This window comes from Opisthocomus hoazin, chromosome 5 (assembly GCF_030867145.1).
Source record: "Opisthocomus hoazin isolate bOpiHoa1 chromosome 5, bOpiHoa1.hap1, whole genome shotgun sequence".
NCBI classification, from domain to species: domain Eukaryota; kingdom Metazoa; phylum Chordata; class Aves; order Opisthocomiformes; family Opisthocomidae; genus Opisthocomus; species Opisthocomus hoazin.
Genome location: NC_134418.1, coordinates 47,709,646 through 47,733,919, shown reverse-complemented (window position 1 = coordinate 47,733,919; position 24,274 = coordinate 47,709,646). Strand labels below are relative to the sequence as shown.

General features: G+C 36.8%; 1 protein-coding gene across 6 annotated transcripts in view; it reads left to right on the top strand.

Annotated features, from left to right (window-relative positions):
- The window catches only part of LRBA (LPS responsive beige-like anchor protein), a 423,407-nt gene that overhangs the window by 348,539 nt on the left and 50,594 nt on the right, over positions 1–24,274 (top strand). For all 6 annotated transcript variants that reach the window (XM_075421117.1, XM_075421115.1, XM_075421113.1 and 3 more), the window contains one exon: positions 15,928–16,095. In XM_075421117.1, coding sequence (XP_075277232.1) covers positions 15,928–16,095 — 168 coding nt within the window. The remainder of the gene's footprint in view (positions 1–15,927; positions 16,096–24,274) is intronic.

Here is a 24,274-nt window from a genome sequence, read left to right as displayed (position 1 = left end):
GTTATTATTATCTTCTTCTATATCTCTGTCCGTGTGTGTACACACTAAGCTGAACATCTTCTTTGAAAGTTTTTAGTATTGCCAATAATCATATACTAAAAATTTAATTTCAGCTCACAACAATGCGGCTTTCATACGTAATCTGAAGGATAAATAAGTAATTATACATTTAATTGACTAATAAATCGTAACACATTTCCCTGATTTTCTGTAGTGCTATGCTAAATCTTTATAATGTGGCCTGGTGTATTTTTGTAAAAAAGAAAACTAAATGGCTTGTTTAGTGTATGTACAGTGCAGGAGTGACATAAATATGTAAAGCTGCCTATGGTATTTACTATGTTATATGAGAAGTTCCTGTGATTACAGGCCTAGAGATTTTATGAATGTACATTTTAAAGGAGGTATTGAAGTTTTAGATTTTACACTATATCATGTATATAATTAGCACATAAATAACAAGAGGGGAGCTTGCTCAAGCTAAAATGAATTTACAAAAAAACATGCAATAGAACTTTTGAAAGATAGGCGTTTGATTCTGATTGTTATAGTATCGGTTCTCAGATTTTTATGATTAATTCTGTTTTCAAATTGGCTATTTAGTTCTGATTTTTGTTTTTTTAATTGGTGAACAGGGGATTTATTTAACTGCTTTAAAATTAGAGAAAGGTTTTAGATAGCAGAATCTCTGGCTGTCATTTCCATTAACACTGCAGGTTATGATACTTCAGTATTTCCAGTTTTTTACTTCCTTATGAGTTAGGGTGTAGAGACATTTGATATGTTTGTTTTCAATTAGAGGTTGAAATTTTCCAAAACTATTTCATGAATCAAATAACATCAGCATTGCCACAATGAAACGATGAATACAGATCAGGTTAGTTACAAAAGAATGACATGTAGAAATAGACAAACCTTTTCCTAAGTCCCTTCTTGCCCGTGGAAAGGCACTGGTCATTTTATGGTTTGCCTGCATATGAGGAAACTGGAGAGGGTGGTTGTTCCAATAAAAATTGGGATTAACGTAACTGATTTACAAGAATTTAAGGGATGAATTACATTAAATTATACACCTAGCAAATTCTGGCTTCTCAGTGGCAAGGCCATTACATAGAGTCACTGCAAGTTTTCCTTGATTACGCTTTCAGGAACAGTTAAGCAGCGTTTCAGGACTCCTCCATGTATGTACATGTATGCAAACAAAATTTAACTGGATTTTTAGTTTTTGTAAGAAGAGGAATACTGAATATAGCTTACAATGATTCTAGTCCAGCATCCCGTATGCTTTCATTTATAACGTCAAAATGGTTGTGGATAGCGCATGTTATTGTCCAGCTGATTGTATGCATTAGGACAAGTGGTGAATCCTGACTTTGTCTAAAAAAGATTCTGAGTGAGATGGAATTGTTCTCTGTGTGTATTTCCATGCAGGCTGATTTCTGGAATAGACTCTCAATATTGCTATAATAGAAGTTTGTTTTGAGAATGAAAGGGTTTTTTTATCTAAAAGCTTACAATGAATGATTTTATAAAGCAATGTACAACATTTTCTAGGTGGAGTGACAATAGCAAGATTTATATTAATATGGAAAAAAGTTTCCAAACAGATTTTAGTATGTGTGTATACATGCTAAGATAAGTCGTGGAACACACTCTATTATTACATTTAATTTAAAAAAAATCCACCTGCATGGTGGCTGCATAAATGTCCATTACTCTGATGTTTTGTTTAGTTTACTCACTTGAATTTATTGACATTCTTGGGAAAAAAAGTATTTGGAGAATTGAGGGCACTGTACGCTGAGCAATTAACAAATGGTTGACAGCATTACATTTATAAACATTTGAAATATTCTGCATTAATGTTCTGATGTACTCAACCAGCACTACTTGTCCACTCCCTGTATTAAATACAGGAATAACTAATCAGGAATAACTCATAGACCCAGTTAGAGAAGTTCATTTCACATTGGATTGTTTTGTAGTAAGCAAGCACGCCCTATCTAATCCCCTTGTGGCAAGAATTCTCTTGTCAGCTTGTCACAGAAAAAAACATTTTTCAAATGTGACTCTATTTGCAGTCATCCCAGATAGTTCTTGTAACAATAATTAAGTAGAGAATAAGACTAAGGTAAAGTTCTTTCCAAGGAGCGCTAGCTATTTTTACTCTGATTCTCACAGTTTTCTTAATCACTTATTTCAAACCCCATGGTAATTGGAGGGCAGACGTAACTGAATCTAGAATTGAAATCTAAACTTTGATTGAACAAAATGGTAACTTCCTGAATCTTCAACGAAAGTGTAAGGAAGAACAATATCCCCACATTCAGTTATCACATATATCATTATGGAAATCTATGTGGCTTCAGTAATTTATGGGTATAGGGCAAAAAAAGACTTCTATTCAGAAATACAGTCCACTACAATCATAAGTAACCAAGTTGTATAATCCTCCTAATGAACAGTTTGATGAATAACTGTTTCCCATTTGCCCACTATACTAATCCTGAAATTGTCCCATCACTGCCAATTTATTTTCTATGGGCCTAATATTATATTGTGTTCTATTTTGTTACAATATGATGGAAGAGAAGTGTGAAGAGAGTGGGAGTCAATCATTAAGATACACATTCTGAGCAAAAATCAGGTCTGTTCTTTGATTAATCAAGACTGCAGTAACATTTATACATGGTGTACTATTACATTTTGATTGTATTACTGGTTCCTTTTCTTCACTTGTGAGCTAGAAGTTCTTGGCAAAGCTGAATACACAAAATAAATATAAACCACACTGCAAGGATGAGTCCCTCAGAAAGAGACAGAGGAGAAAATGATTTAATGCAATAATGATTTTAGCTATACATAGGCATCCCTTTTTTGTCTCGATTTGTTAAATTACCTGATGTCTGCATGAGTAGTTTAAACAAAATTTTCTTCTCTGGTCTTTCTTCCTTTTGAGCTATCTTCTCAACGAGAAGGATGATAAATGGAAACATAAACATAGCATGAGAATGTGAACTAGTTCCCAAACATTTCAGTGGTTTTTATAAACAACTGGTCATTGTTACCTTTTGCTGGATTACAGAACAACAGTGCTCTTCAGCTGCATTACAAAGTTGATTCTAAATGTTTTTGCATAGTTGCTCGAGGACTTTTAATGTTTAAATAATGGTTATATAATTATACATAGTTTAAACAATTAGCTTGTAAGTCTATCAATAAGCTCACATTTTATACACATAGTACCAAAAAAGATAATGAAACTACATTTTAAAGATATGAACTGACCTTAGAGCGAGCAACCATAGTTTAGGGACATTTATTTCAATTTTAAAATTTAATTTTTAACATGCTTGTTTTCATTTTGAACATGCATAGGGATTCCCACCGTTCTCCTTGGTCAGCCTGTGAACACACACATGGTCAGCAGCTAGCTTTTGTCCTTCCGAACCCCATTTTCAGCATTCCTTGTGCACTCTGTGCCCTCTTCTCTATGATCGGAAGTGCCAGCTTGCATCTCACTGGTCTTGGCAGGCACAAAGTGTTGTCTGAGGCTGGAGCTAGAGTGCCTTGGAGGGGCAGGATTAACATCATAGCCTGTTAGTTGTCCCCTAAGCCATCTGACCTCTGCCAACAGGCAGCTGTTGATTTGTATTTTGAAACAATCAAAATAACAACAATCGACATGCTAAATTAAGATACAGCTAGTATTTTAACTTTTTTAAAGTCTCCTATACTTTTAGGTCGGCTGTTATTTTTGCTTAAGTCATTTATTTTTGCTTAAGTCATTATTTGATTGCCTTTTAAACATAGAATTGCATTTTTAATCTTCTTGCACTGCACTCATACAGTGATTAAATTAGGAATTTTTTAGATGTATAATAGCTTAATAGAGTAGCAGAAAGTCTAAGGATAAAAAAATCACTCTTCAAAAGCTAAATACATTTTATCTGTTTTACAGGAGCATTTCAGAAATCGTATTTTATACCTGTACTCCATTTTAATTTTAGATACTGTACATCTTTAACGATTTTCTAATTTATACAATTTTTGTTTCATTGTCAAAACATTTAATTATATCATGACTTGAAGGTGTAAAGCTGTCAAATAAATCAGAGGCTCAGTATAAACATTTGGTGAATTGCTTTCGCTACCATACTGTAGTTGTTACTGGGCACTTAGTGGAACTTTTTTAAAGCATTTACTCAGCAGGTACAGGACAACACTGGTACAATGAATTGCTGATTGCTTGTAAAACAGCAGGTAGTAATGCCCTCACTCTTTGTAATTCTGCTTTGTAAAATAAAGTGGCAAGGTAGCGTGGCAGAGAAAGCCAGCGTGCAGGGAATACGTTTCCTGCCTCAGGGCTGCTGGCGATTGCCAGTCCTATTTCAAAGAAGATGTGTAATAGTTGCTGTTTTCCATAGCGCAAAAAATGAAGTTCCCCACCGGTGGAGGGGACAAAAAATTTGGCAACATGGGCATGAAAAATAGAAAGTGGAGAGACCGCCTTTCTTTATAAAGGCCTTAATAGTTGTATTTTAAAAAACAAAACGAAACAAAACAACAAACCAACAACTCGCAGGTGTCTTTAAAGTGTTTAAACTTGCCGTGAAAAAAGTCGTCTTTTTTTAACCAATATTTTGTTCTGGTGTTAACACAAACTACAGGCTCCCCAAAGCGGGGTTTGGGTGAAGTAAATTAGTTCCACTTTGAAGCTTTTCTTTTCTCCCCCTTTCAGAATGAATGGGGAGGCCCTTGCATGGAAGCTGCTTTTCATTAGTGCTACCACATATCTATTTGAAAGGAAGAGCTCTTTTAGCACATGCAAACACTGCAGTAAAGGAAAGCTTCCTTTTTCTACCAGAAGACCATCGGCTAAACAGCTCCCAGCTTCCCTTTCCAGTCAGGTGGTTCCCAATCAGAGTTAATTACTCCAGTCATTTATTCTAATCGCCCTCTTCGCATGGCCGGCAGCGCTCTGTCACGGGGTGGCACCGTTTGAAGCCCGTCGGGTTTGAAAGCCGCTGCAGGGTACTCGAGGCTCATTAGCGAAGCCTCTCCGCGCCGGGCTCGGGCCGTGCCCCGCGACGAACTCCCCGCCGCCGCCCCCTCCCCTCGCCCGCTAGCTCCCGCCTCGCTGCTTGCCCTTTGCTTGCGTGGGGGAAGGGGCGGCCGGGCTGCTCTGCGCCGGCGTCCTTGGCGCGGGGCGCGCGCGGCGTGCGGCGACGGCGCTTCCGTCGCGCGGGGAGCGAGTGCCCGCGGCAGCGCGCCGCGCGCGGGCCGGGCCGAGGGCCGGGCCCTGGCCGGGGGCGAGACTGATGCCCCTCTCTTCTGTGTTTTTTTTAACCCCCCCCCCCCCCCGCCCCCCCCCCGCCGTTACGAGTGCTACAAACAGGTTTCTTTGCTATTTAAAAAAAAAAAAAGCAGCTTGTCCTCCAAAATAAAGGGTAGAACTGAAAACACAGACTCGTCAGGCTTCTTATAAACAGTGCTAACTTCCCGCACGCTTTGCCGATACGTGGCCTTCAGGCTTAGGTGGCAGAGCCTGGCCTGGGCGTCTAAACCACTTGCAGAAACTGCTGTGTTGCGTGGTTGTGGCGGTGAGGAGCTACGGGGACCTCCGGCTTTCCCGGGTAAGATCAGCGCGTTGCGGTGCTGAGCAGCCCTGCTGTGAGGCAGGGACCTGGCAGCGCCCTTGTGCTTGCCTCGCTCTGCGTGAGGAAGCTTGCGTGCCACAGGTGCGGGACTTCATCTTAAAAAATTAATCTATTAGTGCTACCCTAGGTCAGACGAGGTAGTTTTATTGGAATGTTAGTTAATTAAATACTTGTAATTTCGTTGTTGCTACTTGGAAACGTTGTGTAATGTTCTGTTGGTTTTTGTTCCTTCCCTGTGTTGGGAAGTAATGTCATGTATAGCTGCTTGCTGGTTTGCCCTGTAAAGAGCAAGAGCTGTCGCTGGGTGTTCAGCCTCTGAATTAAATGGTGATTTGGAAGATGAAAGTTAAATACTGTTTTATTGCTGTATATTTTTATTTTATTTCTAAATGTTGGGGTTTTTGAGGCCATCTTTTATAAAGAAAAAATATATTGTTGATCTAAGGGAAAATTCTAGGGTTTTCTAGCATCTTATTTAGCTTGTAACTGGAAAAACGTGACTCATTAAAATGTTAATAACTGACCATATGCTTTTTCAGCATATAACCTCTGAATGTGAATAGCATTAATCTCCTACGCTCTCCCCACTAACATGGTTCATGGCAGAGTAATACAAAGGTTATGAAAAATTTGCTCTCAACTGGCTACAGAATGTCTGTTGCACTTGGAGGTGTTTACACCTTGATTTCCTGAGCATGCTTAATATATTCAATATATCACTTGTCTTTTTGTGTACAGCTGTCACAGCGGAAATTTGGAGCAGTTTAGGTGAAAGAGGTGAATAACATCTAGAAGAAATTAGTCTACCTACAAGAAGGCATTATGAGCAAAACTAGTTGAAAATCAACATGCAATGCATGATGAAACTTGAATTAAAAAAGAGAGATTTCTCATTTTCTAAGGATGGACACTTCAAGAAGTAATTTACAAATATAGTCCATTTTCAGTTTGATTTCTTTCAAGCATTGAAACTGGCTCCTAAGAGCTCTTTGTTCTGTTACAAATTCCAGCACTAGACAAACTACTCCCAGGGAGCAGGAAACAGCCCAGGGGATCCACTGGGACAGGGCATGATGAACAGTCAAGACTGGGGCAGTGTCCTCCTTAATCAGGAGTCTGCAGAAGTCCTTGTCCGAGGGTATTTGATAGAAGGAGAGCAACCTTGAGCACCACTTCATCTGGATCTGGACTTATGGTAGCTTGCTTAGCAAATTTGCGAGAACAGGATGTTAAATGGGAACTTGCTGTGCTTGGGCAAGTTTGCAAAGAGCATTTCATTTTCAAATAGTGTCTTCCACAAATCTGATTTTTTTTTTTCTTAAGCGCTGAATGTAGAAGCTAATAATGTCTCTGATGCACAAATTGTCCCTTCTATGTCATTGTTAAAGTCAAATAATGATTCTCCTTTGTCATTCCAGTTGAATGCCAACTTTAAGGAGTCTGATGTCCTTCCCAAACATACCTTGTATTGTCATTCTACTCAACCACTCGGAATGTCTTTATAAAAGATCCGGGCTTCACTGTTCATAATCATTGCAAGGAGGCAAATCCCTTTCTTATCTATGGATGTTAGCCCCAGAGTGGGTTACACATTTGTGCCACGTGATGACACAGTGCTATTTCCTATTTTTGTAACTGCTTGATTTATTCAGATGTGATACCCTAATTGCCTTTGTAAATCTTGTGTTCTGATCTCCAAAAGCTCTTGTCTGCTAATTCATACAGTATTCAAGTCAAATGACAAGATTGAAATGACTTGTCTGCCTGACATGCATTTAAACTGTGTTGTAAATTCCCTGACCTTTTGTCATACCATTTCCTAATCTTAAACAATTTTTTCTAGAACATTTTTTCACCCAGAACTGGCTTCAAAGACAAGTTAGATTAGTCCCTACAACTCTTCCAAGATGTTTGCTTGTGCTGTTTGCAGTGATTTGAAGACCATGTGTTTGCAACCGTTTCTGTCTCCTCTAACATGCATACTAATACTTGTTGATCATCACAGTTCTTGTGAATTGCGTATCGAAATGACACATCGAAGAACAGTATAAATGTAAGCTGTTGAAACAGACTGCAAAACTAAAGCAACATTTGACTTTTAGGGCTTACAGAGCAGATCAGAAGGAGGAAATGTACGAGCACTTTAGTAAAATACGTTAAAAAAATTACTAGTTTCTCCCAGTTTGAAGTGTATTGTGCTGTCATTAACCAGACAGTATGGGTAGGCTTAAACCTGAATTTGAGGATTAAATGGGGTGGTAGTACCTGGCCTAATACTGAACTTGAAGGCTGTTTCAAGTGTATTTTTGTCTCTGTTCACATAAACATTTTTTGCGTTTTGATCACGCAAGATCAGTTCGTGTTTCAAACGTTTTCTAAAATTTCATGACCTTCGCTGCATTCACGAAGTTTCACCATATATTCCATTGCAATTACGCTAGCTATTCATTTAGTAGTAAGTAAGCTAAAACCCCTCCATTGGGTAATTGTACTCTAATTGTAACACTTTCCTGAATTTCAGAGTTTGACCTGTTTCTAGCTTCAGTGAAAAAGCTTGTTCAACCTCAAAGGCAAGGAAATTTTACATAGTTTAAAGTTTTGTAGTGTGTGTTTTGCATCTTTCTCTTAACAGGAAAGAATCCATAACGTTAAAAGGTGAATCACTGTTTACATGACAAATGCCCTTTCAGAAGTGTGTAGTACTCTGACTTTTCAGTTTGTCTTTGGCTAATACTTGACATTCGGAAGTAACTGTGATTGCGTTGACCAGGTTCAAGGAGATGCTACGTGGAAGCCCTTTGGCTAGAAGTGTGTAAGTTAGCTGGAGCATCAGCAGCGGTATACCTGCATTATTCTTCTAAGAGGAAAGAGATGTTAGCTTGGCAGCACGGGATGCTAACGTGATTGCACAGCTTCACTGCTGGCTTAGTCAACTTGATCACACAACAGTGCATTGTGTAATGTGGTTGTATCTTGTGGGATTTTGGTGTTTAGGGTTTGGTTTTTTTTTTTTAATACAAAACTTCGTTTAAACTAACTTGACTGAGCCAGCTGTCAGCTGTGTGGTTAACAGCCTGTGCTTCCATGGATAATACGTTCCAGATCCAGGCTGTCAATCTTCACGTAAACAAGTGCTGGAGGAACTGGGAGAAGAATTGCTGAATTTCAGGGAGGAGGGAGCTTCCTGCCTTCTTTTGGTGCTGTATGTGAGGATTTTCTAAAGGGATTTTCATTCACTGTCTTGGCCTCAGGATGTTGCTGACTCTTCTGGAGGAGAGTATCCTCAAACAACATAGCAGACATTTTAAATATGGACAAAAAATGCAGGGGCGGGGTGTGGGGAGGTGGAAATGGTGGAGAAATCAGCAACATCTCCTGGTGTTATAAATACTTGCTTTTAGCCATATTTGTAGTAATAAATGGTTATGGTCTAAGTGGTCGTGCTTAGATTTTCTGTGTGTCTGTGGGGATGGACAAATGCAAACCACATGCATCAGTATTATCACAGTTATGAATAAAGATAACCATTGTGTGATTCCACAACTGTAATTAATTATAGCTTTTATATATTATTTTTCATGTAGGGGAATTTAATAAAGACCTCCTGATCATTTTCTGTTCCTGTCACATTTCTTCTGTATCTTTTCTACCTCTGGCTGAGAAAAGAAAATAGTTAGGAAGGGGCCATTCTTGGTATGTCTTTTTAAAAGCATCTGTTGGTTTACGGAGCCAGTTGGCTGAGACAGGTTTTTTTCCACTCTTTTTCAATGGGGAAGTTGGTGTTGTCACAACCATGATCGGTAGAATGTGTGAACAAGTGAGGTAAGCCAACACGTTCATTAACCTGTTGAGTACCAGTGTGCACGCTCAAGGAAAAGGATACACCAATTACGTGCACTGTGGGCAAATCAGCCCTTATTCAGCATGTGACATTGTTAACTACACTGTTTTGGGACCCGCATTGGCTTTATTTAACATGTTTTCAGTTTTCCTACACCAAAGTGTCATCTTTGGAAGTTTGTGTTTTTAAGTCTAGCTCTCCAGATGTTCTAACAGCCGTATGCTTGTGTCGTCTTCTAATGGGTAACTTTGGAGATCCTGCGAGCCAGGACGCTTAACTTCGCCTTTCTAAGTTGTACTATGAAGGCTGTGGAATTGCTCACAAGAGTAAGGATAAACATCTGTGTAAATGTTTTCGCTGTTGGCACCTAAGGTAGACCACTAAACTTTGACACTTAACAACAAAAATGCAACATTTCATTTGTTTATCTATATAATGGGCATGGTAAATTGTAGCAAATTTGTCTTACAATATTGGTCTCAAATTTGCAGATTATCATGGATGTACTAAGAAATATTTTTTTAAGGGTGACCACTGCTCTTTATGGAGAGAGTAGCTAAGAAAGCTCTGCTCCAAGGCAAGTTTTCATATTCACCTGAATCTTTTATTTCTGGCACCTAATGATAGATAATTTAGTTGAGATTAAGGCTGAATTTCAAAGGAAATGTAGTTTTCATTTTATAAAATACGTAACAGCAGGCTGACTTGTCCATTTAAACTACAAAATGACAGTTGTAGACTGAATATAGAGATCACCAAAAGGTGCAAAATTGCTTGAGATTTTTAGCTAAACATGCTACTAATTCACTCTTGTTTTGGTAATAATTACATAAATTCAGTTTGAGTCAGATGCAAAATGTTTTTCTTTGTTTATGTGCTGCTTATGCAGAATATACTTTGTCACAAAATTGTGTTTCATTAAGTTACACTATTACACAAATTTTCTCTTCTGTCATTACTTAATTGATTATTGTTAAATAGAGAAGCAGGAGTGGAGGAAGGAAAGTTTGTCTTCCAGAGATCTCCTGTGTGTGACTTTCTTCTCAGATTGTTGGTATCCTTTGTTCTATAAGATCAGTCTTCTGTAAAGCATCTCAGTTAGATCTTTTTGTTAAGATTATAGTTTCCAGAGTTCTTTTCTATTTTATTGTGGTATTGGTTACCAAGTAGAGAAGTAAAGTAAAATGTTAACTTTGGTTATAACAGTGATGAAAAATACAATGGCAGTACACTTCTCTGCAGGATTTAAAAATAAAGGTCACACACCAAAAAAAAAAAAAAAAAAAAAGGAAAAAGTAGATAGTTCTTATAACTTAAGCTGTGAAGTAATTTCTCACTTTCTGAATGTTAGTGTTTAAAACAATAATTCCAAAATACAGTAAATAAACCTGTAAGCATTTGCTTCAAACAGTTATTTAGCAAGTTAGAAACCACCAGTCATGTAAACAGTTTTGATGTCCATTTCATCCTTTTGAAATTTGTATTACCTCATGCAGAACTCAGAGTTTTCTCCTTGGTATGTCTACTGTCCTCTTCCTCCTCCTTCAGATATCTTCAAGGCAGGTTTGAGTTCAATATCTCTCTAATAGCTTTTTATACTTGTTTTTCTCAGATGTCTACTCATGTGATCAAATAGTGTTGTTGGTGAAATTATATTTGGTAGTTTACTTTTAAATACTAGTGTTTGCTGAGAAACCTCAAAAGATAAAGCCAGCGCTTCAAGAGTTAATATGTTATTAGGAGGACAGGAAATGTGGTAACTATTGCAGAAACTAGACCTAATGGTGCACACAAACAATTTGTCAGTCTTGGTAAATGTGAATAACTTTCCGCAAAGTGGCTGCTGTTGCTTTGTTTGAACAGCCTGAACTTTTTCTTTTTGGACTTTAAATCTTAGAAGTGAAATGTGATACACATATTGAATCAAAATCATTTAATTCAAAACATATTTTGATTGGAACAAGGTTGACTTGGAAAGAAACTCTAGAATAAAAAAAAAAGTTGAAAGGACTTTCTATCATATATTTAGCAGGAAAATTTGAAACAGTTCTAATTAGGCTGAGAAAACCAGCCTCCTTCATTGTAACTTACAAAGGTCATATATCAGCGTTAAGGCAACATTACCAACTAGTGTCTGAAAGCCTGCACATGCAAACATAATTCCAGTTGTTTGGTTTTGCTGGTTTTGATTTTTTTTTTTAAATGTACATGCATGCACATACTTCGAAGCCACAATACGTACTTAGTTTAAACTAGTTACCTGGCACTGCTTTGTTGTGTTCAAGAAGAGCATTTTTCACATCAAAATTGTGTTTGTGCTAAAAATGTGTGAAATCCGAATGAATGCTTTTCTGTTCATACATAAATATTTTTTAAACGAAACAAAAAAAAAGAGACTCAATAATTTTAGGTGTTTCAAACGAAATTCCTTTCTTCAGAGAGGAATGAAAATTTTTACCCCATTAAAAGTAATAGGCAATTATTTGTACTGAGATTTCTAATTTCTTACTTGCTGATGTTGTGTATTCCTGGGTATTTTTATATTTTTAATTGAATAGGAAAGATTATTCACGTATAAGAAGCAGTTTTTGTTTCTCATCAAAGTCTCTACTTTCATTTTAATTGTATAAAACACATTTTGTATAGATTGGACTTCTTTTCATGTCTTTCAAATAAGTGTTACATGTATGCTTTATGCTGTGCTTCAAGATTGCTTTAATCAGCATAGGAATAGGGAAAGCAAATCTGTGGTCTATTTCTGAATAGCTTGATTATGAATAAATATCTATGCTGGTGCAAAGAAATACAGTTAGTCTTTTCATCTGATTTCAGCATTGGAACATCTCAATCTCAAACAGAGTGTATATTCATTTTTAATAGACATAATTCCATATGCTATATGTCATTACATGATCTAAACCAGGAAGAAACGTAGAGGGCAAAAGCCAGTAGTAGTCACTTTAAAGGTACAAATCTTGATTCCAAGGATAGAATATTGTCTGGGAAAATATATCATAATAAGTGGTTAGAATACTTATACTGGAAGAAGCAAAAATCTTTCCTAACCTGCTAGTTTCATGTTTTTGTCATTCCGACTGTGTTTTACCAATCATTGTATCAGTATTAGACTGATATTAGTGTTCGGTTGCTAGCAGGAAATTACCCTCTGTTCATTCCTTTCAGAAAACAGGGCAGAAAAAAATGCACATAAAATACTAATTTCAGAGTCATTCATGAAGAAGTAGTTTTGATTGCACATATTTAGTGACATCATATTGTGCATTTGAAAAATATTTATGAATAAAGGAAAATATCCTTGTAAGATCCAATTGTCAATTTGTTGATGTGTGTGAAGCGGAATGGAGGAATGAAAGTTACTAATAGGTGTTTGTGTTTGACATCTGTATATTGTACTTTATAGCATATCTCAAGTGTTTTAGTCACTGCCTAACAGATCTCGTTAAAGAAACAGATATCAGCCCCAAGACAGCTTGTCAAAGTTAACATGAGTCCCTGTGGGCGGAATTGACAATTTGTGTGTGGCTTCACGTGACGGTCTTTTCATGGTCTTGTCTGATCCTTTAACAATTGGGCGTTAGTCACTGATTTATTTTAGGATAACTCAATAGGATTGAGTATTACTGTATTATGCTGGACATTTTAGAGGATTTTCTTGTTTTGCACATTTTCCTCAGAGCACGCAGTAAAGGACGTACTCAGTCTGCTCTGGGAGCGCTAACAATTGATTGGTTTGCTTTAAGAGCAGTGTGGGAAGGATGTTAGTATCCTGTTGCTGCATGACGTATTTAACTTGGGCCTTAATAAGCACTGCCTGTCCTGGATGCTGAAGTAATTCTACCTGCTTAGCCATCAATAACCCTTGGTTTTGTTTTGCAAGAGGTAAATGCTAATAGTAACATTTGTTTTAAAAAATCCTGCTTTTAAAAACTAGATAATTATGCAAATTGAGACTTCTTCACTTCTCAGATTTTTTTTTTTTTTTTTTTAAGGAGTACCCATACTTAAATAGTATGTACCAATGTGGCTATAAAGTGTATCACGTGTACTGGTACATTGTGTTCTTTTCCTTGAAAGTCTACTTTATTTTTTAATCGTTATACAGACTGTTAACTATTGTTTCTCCATCAGTTGTGTCATAGCATAAGCACTTCCCTCCAGCCAAGAGCCTAACTGTGAACCTGAAATAACAGGCAAACTCATTTGGCCTTTGAATTTGTGTGCTCTATTTGGTCTGGCCTTCAGGGTCCTGGGTATTTATGCTTACTGTAGTAATTTTTCCTTTACCCCTTTTATTTGTGATCTGGCAAATGAGAAGATTTAAACTGGCCTAATTGGGGAGGGGGGGGAATACAATTGCCTACTGTTGAATCTGTATAAATTGTAGGTGTAAAATAATTTTAGACTTGAAAAAGTAAGTTCAGGGTGGCTCCCAACCAGTCCACGAAAAGGCAAAGAGTGTGTTTTAGTTTTGCTCTGTTAAGAAAAAGTCACATTTATGTATCTGTTAATCTGAGCAGATTGCAGGGTGATATTTCTTTAGTTAGTCATGTCCAAATGCTTTGTGAGGGTAGTGTGACCCATTACAAATCTAGCTTTTGAAGAGAAGGAAAATATGAACAGCGTCTGCACGTACTGATAATATGGATATATAAAAAAATCACAAGTTCTTAATACTATTTTTCCTGACATTAAATTGTTACAATGATAACAGTGAGTGTATTCTAGGGTTAATTTTTTTAGCAGGATAGCAAGAAAATTAATTCCTATCATTGTCATTTGCTGAGCCCTGTAGAATTTTATGGCTGCACATTGTAGTATTATGGACACTCATGAGACTCCTGACTGGTTTTATCTTATTAAACAATTTTGAAATCATTAATTTTTAATTGGCACGCTTGTGGGTTTTTATAGTTTTAATTGTGTGTCTGTGTCTAAATGTTGGCATTTTCTTAGTTTAAAAAAAAAAAAGAAAGAAAAAATCCTGCCTAAGCTTATATGTTGTAAGGTGTTTGCATATGATCATCTAAGGAGATACTATGCTGTGTGGTAATTCATTTTAAACAATGCTTTCAGCAATTTAGTAGCTGAGAATCCTAATAAAAATAATAATGAAAAAAAGAATGATATGGTGTCGAAGATATGTACAGGCCTTTTCTTGATTGAAAGTTCTAATTAAGTGAATCGAGGAAAATTAACTGAAATTAGCTGTCAGAAAGTCACATTTAAATGAGTGATGATCTGGTGTGGCAGTAAACATTTAAAGGATATAAATTGCCGTTTAAGTGTATGGTTTAATGTTTGTCATGCATTAATATGACACGAGACTGCAGTGACAATCAAGCAGCTTGCTCTAATTTGAACATATTTAGGGCTTTTGTGTGGAGTGCATCACACAAATTAAGACAATTGCTGTTTTTATGTGTCAATTTAAATGTTGTTTTCAGGCACCAGTTAATGAAACAAACCCATCATTTTTGTGTGCAAATTGCAGAGTGATTTCCTTAATTTTCAGATTAATTTTAACTTCCTCTGCTCAAAATTAGGAATTTCCTTTAGAAGGAAAATGCCATTCATTTCGTTAGGTGAAGAGAATATCAGACTTTGTTATATTGTTTCATTTGCTCATTCAAATAAGAAATGTATTGAATCCTCTGTATAAAATAGAGAAAGCAAGTCCTGCTAGTGATTTAATCTAGATGAATTAACTCTTTAGATGACAATGATTTTTAAGTTACCTTTTATTAGATTTGTGCTGTATCTAATACCATTATGGAGAGATTCGTTGTCGTTTGGATGCTATTGTCTTGGGGATTGGGTTTTAACTGGATAACATCTTCAGAAAAAAAAAGTGGCTTAATCATTCAGCATAGTACTGTTTCTGTATATGTTTGTATAAGAGGTACATACAAGAAATGCATGAAAGTAATAGCAAGTTGGTATTCCAGTGTGTTAAATAATTTGTACCCTAACATCCCTAATTAGTTCAGTTTTCCCAAGTCTATCAATCTTCTCTCTGTCTGTCAGAATCAGATGATCGTGCTGTTGTTATTCACTGTACACATCACACAGAAAAGCACAATTTAATCTTGAGAGTTCATAAAAACATAACCCGGCTGTCCATAAATGCATAAATGCTTTCGACTTAATGCTTTTTCCTTATTCCCACTATTGCAGTTTAAAAAGCAAGTCTTCTGGTCAATGGGAAGTAGAATAGGGCATGAGAGACTGGCATCTATCACAGGGCCCACCTTTTTTTTTGATAGAAAGTCTGAAATACTGGTCTCATTTCTGTACTTGGATTTCTAAGATAATTTTGTAGGCTGTTCAAAAAACAGTTCTACAACTATTAAATTATGACTATCTGACAAACTCAAGTTTATATATTTTGTGTGTGGTTTTTTACAGGCATTAGAAAGTGAGTTTGTTTCTTGCCAGCTGCACCAGTGGATTGATTTGATTTTTGGCTACAAACAGCAAGGACCAGAGGCTGTTAGATCCCTGAATGTATTCTACTATTTGACTTACGAAGGAGCTGTTAATTTAAGTTCGATAACGGATCCCATATTGAGAGAGGTAAGTTTGTACTTCAGATATATGAAAGGAAGATCTTTAACCACTGCAGTGTTGAAAGTGTGAAGACTCCATGTTGTTCAGTGCTACCGGTGAATGCTCAAATCTTTGTGCTCTCTTGTGGTTTGGCAGCAGGCCAGTCAAATGCAAGGTGCTTGAATCACTCGTCACAGCATGCAAAATTAAGAGAACAAGCATGCAAGTTGTTCTTAAACTTTGTGCACCTGGATTTAGCACATACTGGATGCCAATATAAAACACTTCAGTTGCTGAGGGCAGTCATTTTGTTCACTAATACGGGATCATAGTGGCAGAAGACAGTGAGGAACCTTGATTTGGCTTGCACTTCTGAATAAACTTTTACGGTTTTAAGAATTCTCGCTTAATGCAATCCTGCATATGTAGTACACATCAAACACCATAGTTTTGTTGCTTCCATTAGTTTTATTTGTCTTGCTATCAAATTAATAGTAACTTGTCCTGTATTTTTCATGTACAGAAGTAAATATTTTAACATTGCAAAGATCAGTGATCTCACTCAGACCCAGCACTGTTCAGAAAAATCTATTTGATTAAGTAAATCTTTGGATATTGTGGTCTTAAAGATGCCTGCATCCTCCATCTAAACAGCTGTTAAAAAAAAAAAAAAGAGCAAGGTTGAGTGGGTGATTAAAACAGATTTTTGATTGGTTTTATGTCCTCAGTTCAGACAATACACTGGTGTCAAGTATAGCTGCAAGTATATTAATTATAGAATAAATGTAACTGCTACTTTGTTATAAAATATTCTGAGACCATTAGAACAGAGTGAACGCTAGCAACAATTTTATTTAAAATGATGGCTAGATGTATACCAACAGGGAATATATATGTGAACGGAACGAAAACAAGAATGAAGACATTTCTGCTTGCAAATAGTAGGTTTGAGGTTCACTGTGGAATTCTAGGCTAATCCTAATTGAAGTATTTGTTATTTGTTGCTTATTGAAAGAAGGTCTGAGAAGTAAACGATTATTATTTTAAATAATATTATTTTCTCTGTACGTACTGGGCATCTGACTGTTTGGGGCACCTAAACAGCCTCTGTAGAGAAAGTCACATCATAGCAAGACTGTGGGTTGTAGCTGCCTTGTGGGTGCAATGGAAAGGTTTGGGGGGTATGCATGGCATGTAGGGGTACACAAGGACTGGCTTAAGTACAAAGAATGACCACGGGATGTTCGCATTATGTGGATTGCCATCAGTCTGCAGACTGCATCTTGGTCCACTCTGAGTTAAAATATAGATGTTGCACATAAATACATTTAATTGAGCTAAGAGAAGACACTACTGGAACACTTGGCTTTTAAGAAGACACATTATCACCTGGGTTTGAAACAGGTATTGACCCAAGGGTACTAGATGATCACACTGTCATGTTTTCATTTTGTTGATAATGTTGGTCTACTGTACACTGATAAGGAAATATTCTTACCTTCTAAGAGTATTTATTAGACTCTGGAGGTGCTAGGTTTAAGTGTGAGCTGAAAAATAGACTGGGCATTGTGTGTAACTTGTGCTTAATTTTGGTTTTAAGTGAACCATTGTTTATGAAACTAATCATTGAAGGAATACTAATCAAAATAGCAGTCTGCCACACACAATTTTTATGTAGTTTTTAATTTTTCTAGAACAGTTCTATTATCAGTTTAACTGTGATCTTGTAATCTGTTCTACTTGTGTTGTAGCCTGAATAAAAGTAATTTAAGACCAGGGAAGTTACAGATCTGTCTGGAAGTGTGGATCATCTCAGAGAAGCATTCAATTTGTACTTCTATAAATATATTAATATATTTTGTTATCAAATCTTTTGAATTTGTTGTGGTTTTGTTGTGCTTCACTACAATGTTTCTTTTTTTTTGAGTTGTTCTATGCTGTCTGAACTGAGTGGCATATAAAAATGAAAATAGGAGAGGGAGAACAGCAGTGTTGTTGAGTTCATAATAATGAAGTAGCTTAACAGCAACAGAATTTCAAAACACTACTGATGGTGTCAAAAATACATGCTGATGAATGCAGGCAGCAGAATGAATGGTATCTTGTAGCACTTTCATTCTGAGTTACTTGAAGATTGGTCCAATGGAATATTTTTATTTAGCATTTTTAAGAAGGTCAGTAAAACAGTAAAAGGATTCCTGTTTAGTTAGATATCCCTTTACATGTATTTTTTAAAGCTTATTTTTATATCATGTAAATGTGTATATGTAATTTGAAACGGTACATATGATCAGCTCTGATACGATACTGACAGTGCAGAGATTTAATGACTGTCATCACCAGTAGTGAGTTATTCTGTTTTTACTTATGGGTAGAGATGAAAGTAATATAAAATCTGTTTGTGTGTATATCTATGTGCATAATCATTCTATATCTATGTGCTAAATGAATTTATCATGCACCTTTGACAGCCTCACCTTCTTCCTGCTTACTCATCCATCTCCCTGAGGACCTGCGCTAACATTCTGTACTGCCGAGCAGCTTCAATCAGCATTTATTTTTCAGTCAGCTTGCCAGAAAATATTACTTGTTTTCTCTGCCAAATTGCTGGTTAAAGGCCAGATGAATTACTGATCTGGACAATTAACAGTATTTTTAGGCAGGTGTGACACATCTGATCTAATATCTGTTTATTAAACCAGAAATTTCAGTCTGGATTTCTGGTTTCAAAAAGGATGCTTTGGGCTTTCTCCTCTCGATAAGGTTCAGGGTTTGGGTCTTTAAGTCTTGACAGCTGTAGCAGAAAATATATTTTTATCTGCAAACCTAAAACAAGGAGAAGCTTCTGTATACTCTTGAGAGCTGCAAGTTGCTGAGGCTTTTAGGTTCCGTACGGAAATAATAGCATGTGCTTACACCATGGGAATTTCTCCACATAGATGGTCTATGCTAAGCCTGGAGTACGTCAGGAATGAGACGCCTATGATGCATGTGTTTCTGAAGTATCTTCACAGGTGTATGTATGGACGTTGGTGACCTAACTCATCAGGAGAGGCCACACACAGAATAATAGTGGAAGGAACTGAGGAGCAGAGGAGTTTAGGTTAATGCAGAATTTCCTTAGGTCTCCTAAATGTCTCCAACTGGCACCTTTATTTTTATAGGCAGTCGGGTTATATATATTACAAGAAGGAAGCAGTCGTCTAGGAAGGAAAGCTACTTGATTAAAACCATATTCCACCTTACTTTTTTTTAAACTGAAAATGTAGAACTTTTACATCCTCTCATACTGCTGTGAACAATTTTTTCCTGCCATTCTTTCTGCCTGTGGGAATAAAGGAAGTAAAGTATTTTGAAAGGATCTGACTGCTATAATAGAAAATTTTAAACTAAAATGCAAACCATGGGCCACATGCTACCTTTTGGCAGATAACCCTGGGGAGTGCAAAGCTTGCATAATTTGAAGACAAATCCCAGGGGGAGGGGAGTAGATCGAGAGAAGGGTTTGAGTTGCAGCCAGTGGGGGAAGGGAATTGCAACCAGGAGAAGCAAGGCAAGAGATCCAGTATATCTGCTGGAATATCTGTGCACTGCTTATCCCTGCCGAGACCAGTCCTTCAGCCTCTTTCTTCCTAGAGCCCTTTTATCAGCATTGTCATTGACTTGCATGTCTTGCTGAAGGAGGTTAGGAGGTTACAACTGCAGAGGGAAGTTGCTGTTCAGTTAACAAGCAGTAAATATCACGCTGTGGAAAATACGGTATTTGCCAGCAGAGGTATGCTATATGACTACCTTCTGGTGACTCGTTCTTGAACACCATGTTTTGATCTGTGGAACTCCTGGTCATGAGATCTGCCGTGGGAGGGCTTTTTTGTTGCCTGTACGGAAGAGGCAAAGAGTCACAGCAGCATAGATAAATGTCATCCAGCCATTCTGGAAATAATTCACAGCACCTTCTTATCACAAATTCTGTTCTCTTTTTGCAATGGCTGTCCAAGAATGGAAAAAAAAAAAGTAGAATTAGATCCAAGCCATTCAGACATGCAACTGATTAAGAGATAAATCACAATCCATAGAAAATAATTTGTATCTTGGACTGATTTATGGGTATTGTAGTGTCTTGGTCAGAAGAATAGAAATTGCCGTTGTCTCTGGTGTAGTGGAACAAAGGATGATTGTGAATTTGGGCTGCACTTAGAATTCCTAATTAGAAGTCCATTTCCCTGCTGATACCCTTGTGTAGCTAGCATAAACACTGGATAAGCATAAAGAAAAGTGATGGAGTTAATAGTGAGAAAGCATCATTGATTTACTACAGGAACCTCTGAACCTCAAGAAGCATACTAAATTTTGTACCATGCTTGTCAAAAAGCACCTAACCATATTCTTCAAATAATTTTTAAAATATCATCTGATACAATCTCTGTAAGCAGTATTTAAGGAAGACTGATGATTTTAAAATTAGCAATAATAGTTTGAAAAATATGAGAATAAGTCCCATCCAGTGAATACCCCACATACTTCATTAAGTGATTTGCTTTTAGCCTCAGATCATTCAGTTGGTTTATACTTCTTCCTCTGAAGAGAAGGTGCCTTTTTGTTGCATGAAGGTAGTCTGTCTAACATTAGGAAGCACCGTTTATTCTATCGGCACCTTTCTTTCTACTGGTAATATTTTATTTCCATATGAACTGAGGAGTTTCAAAAATTGTGAAGAATCAGCTTGGACACAGCATTTGGTATGTTATTTGAATGTGCCACTTCTGATTATATAAAGAGAGGAAATAGTTCTTTTATTTTCAGTTTTAAGGCATGTGGGATAAATTATTTTATGGGTAATAGCTTTTAAATGTTGCCTGAGATTAATATCTTTGCGTAAGTTTTATGCATCTTAGACCTATCTCTTCCGAGTTTAATTTTATTTTTAAATATTTACAATTTGAGAGACTTCTGTGCTTTCCAAAAGAAGTTACAAGGATGTTTAGTTTACATGACCCCAGTTTCATGACAGCAGTAGCAGATCTGATATCTTATCCCAGAGAAAGCATTTTTGGCCTCTCTTTTAGCTGTGTTCATGGTGGGAGTTAATAGCATATTTCAGCTCTAACTCAGCTGGAGAACTCTGACAGCAGTGAATCTTTCAAAAAGTATAAACATGATTTGTATTTATAGCATAGTTAACATTTACTAAATAGTTGGGAAAACGATCAGTCTGTATTTAGCAGGTTGGGCAACAGTCTTTGTTGTGGCTGTGATGAGTTTTAAGAAGTAGGATAAAGTGATTGTAAAATACTGTCACAGAGCAGTAAATTTAGATGTGCTGAATTCAGTACGTAACGAATTCATGCAGATGGATTTCAAAGTACTGTGGAAACAATCTTTGAATCATCTCTGGCCAGAAGTGTGTTGCACACATGGCATGCTTGATGTTGTACAACATAGGAACAGTGTGAAAAGCCAAATAAATGTTAAGGATTGGTCTAGTTTTACTTGCAAATCTGTATTAAAATACCATTATATGGAACCAGAATTAGGAAGAATATATTTAAAGGAAGCATACTGATTTCATGGCTAAGGAGAGGTGGACTTGTCAGCTGCAACAAAACCCATGCCCTGGTCTTTTCCTGTGAAGGTACACAGAGCAGGACTGCGTAGTGAAGGCAGCACCTTGGATGCTGCTGTGGGTGGGCAGGTACCACTACTGCATGAAACCAGCTTGTCTGGGCATCGGGACTCTCCCGTGAAAAAATGAGTGTTTTCTTCTGGTAAAAGGAGCATTAAAGTAACAGGAGTGCCATTTCTGCCACCAGTTTGTATCATTTACGATTCACAGCATTTAATTCTCACGTCCCTGCTCACAGTGTGACCTGTCTGTGGTATTGCAGTTAACAGGCAAAATGAGCATAAGCAAGTGTTTACTGTGATATGTGAGAGGTGTGACACTTCTTTGATTCTGTTCAGGCTAGGGTTTGACATGACGAATGGGGGTTTAAGCCCTTTGTCTTAACTTACGTATATACTACAGCGCTTAGAAACAGGCATAAAAGTGTTTAGCTAGGTTTTGATCCAGAAATATATTTGACCTGAATGTTCTCTTTTGTCCTTCATTACAAAATAGTTTATTATTTTATCTGGTGCTTCTGTTCTTCAGTCCAGCAGGAACAAAAGTGTTATTTTAGAGTTAATTAAAGTAGGGTTGAGATGCCTGATGTATAAAGGTAAGAATCAAACAACTGCTTTGGCTGGAAGTAGTAAAGCTTTTTGGAAGGAGGTATCTCATGTAAATTAGTTCTTCAGCTTCAAGTTTTTTTTTTTTTTTTTTTTTTTCTGGCCCCTGATTGGAATTCAAAGGATAGAAATTTTCAGCGCAGTCAGTTCCCTCACCTCTTCTTGCTTGACCTGTATTGTGCATCTATCAGAGCCAGAGAGGGCTTGAGACCTCCTGGGCTCTTTACATTTTCATACGTGCCTGCCTGGTCAGTCTTAGATAGCTGACGTATTTGTGGGCCAGCATTAAATAAGAAAGAGTAATCAAAAGGTAAGCAAGGGATGGAAATAAGTGGTGTTCATAATCCTTCAAAAATAACTTTTTTGAGTAGATAATTTTTTCTATTTTTAAATTTTTTTTTCTCTTCCATATGTGGAAAGGATGAGATATACTAGTGTATAATACGTACAGTTATTATACAGTAAGTCATTTAGCCTTGAATCAAACATGGAAGTGAATGGGCTACAAAAATTTTATTATTTTTTGTGTCATCAGTATGCTTTGATTATTTGCAGGCTCTTTATGCAGTCCAAACAATATCTGTATTAACATTCACAGTAACTGGAAAACTAAAAATTTTTGTTTGGAGTGTTTTCATTGTATTTACTCATTGCAACCTAGGGTGTCTAGCTCATTGATGTTACCACTGTGTCTGTAGATGTGGTATGATATTTACTTACCAAACTGTATTATATTAGTTATTAGTTATATATGAACAATAGCTGCTGCTTGAGTGAGAAAGCTTGTGGTTATGCCGAAGGTGCTTTTCCTCAAGCAGTGTTGAAAAATCAAGTCTCAGTTAAACATTACGTTTTATTAAGTGACAACAAGAAGTTCCTTCATTGCAGTAGAAGACTCTAAGATAACATTGTACACATATTTTGAAAACAGTAAGTTTGATCTTGCAGGTAGTAGTTACGACCTAGTTTAAATAAATGTATTTCTTAGCAAAATGAATTATATGTTTCTTTTTCACAATTGTTACAGGTTCTGAAAGGTGATCACGCAAGACAGTTTAAAGACCATTAAATGTTGGATTTTTACATCAATGTGTTAACCTCCTTCAGAATGAAATGTTTTATTTTAATGAAGCTTTTTTATTTAATAAATAGAGATGGCATCAAAGTTGAAGAAATTTTGTGGAATGCTAGCAGATTGGAAAAGATTGTTTTTTTCCAGAGGAAGAAGTTTTGTATCAGAAAATTTGGAGTCAGCTAAGTAGCAAGCAGACTGTGTGAAGGTAGCAAGCTTTAAAGATTGTGTTTAGCTATTTAGAGGAGTGAATGAGTAATGGCAGCAACTGGTGAAGTTTCAAGGTATTGCACATGGCAATGCCACTACTTTCTATGTGATAGTTATTGTTTTTAAATGAAAGCAATGAGTTGCTCTCTTAATATCTGCAGCTGCCACAGCGAAGAGAGATGCGAGGCAATTTTGGTTGTGGTGCTCAAATAAAACGGAGACTGTTACATTTTAAAAAAACTAGCCCCAGAGCTGTTCAGGATTTTGCTTGTACTGAATTAAGTTTCATTTGCAGATCTTTAAATTCATCTTAACTTTCTTTTTAGACTCTTTTCCCTTTTTATTTTGTCAGCCTCTTTGAAGTACTACCAGACCTGTTTTTCTAGTTCTAGTTTATCTGCTTCTTTCCAGTAGCCAGAGATTTAGGTGTTTTGAATGAGCACATCAGTGCTCCAGGGCAGAGATACTGTTTGAAATTATCCATGAACCCAGTGCCTCTGAACATTACTGAGTGACATTTGTTTCTGTTGGTTGTGTCTGCTCTGACTAACTGGTTTCTTTCAGATTGGCAGCTGGGATTATGCTGCAGTAGACAGACAGCTGCGTGAACTGGAGATTGCAGCCAGGCCATGCTCTGCCTCTGTTTAATATGCCTGGAATGTATATATTCAGATTGGAGCAACTTGCATGGCCCTC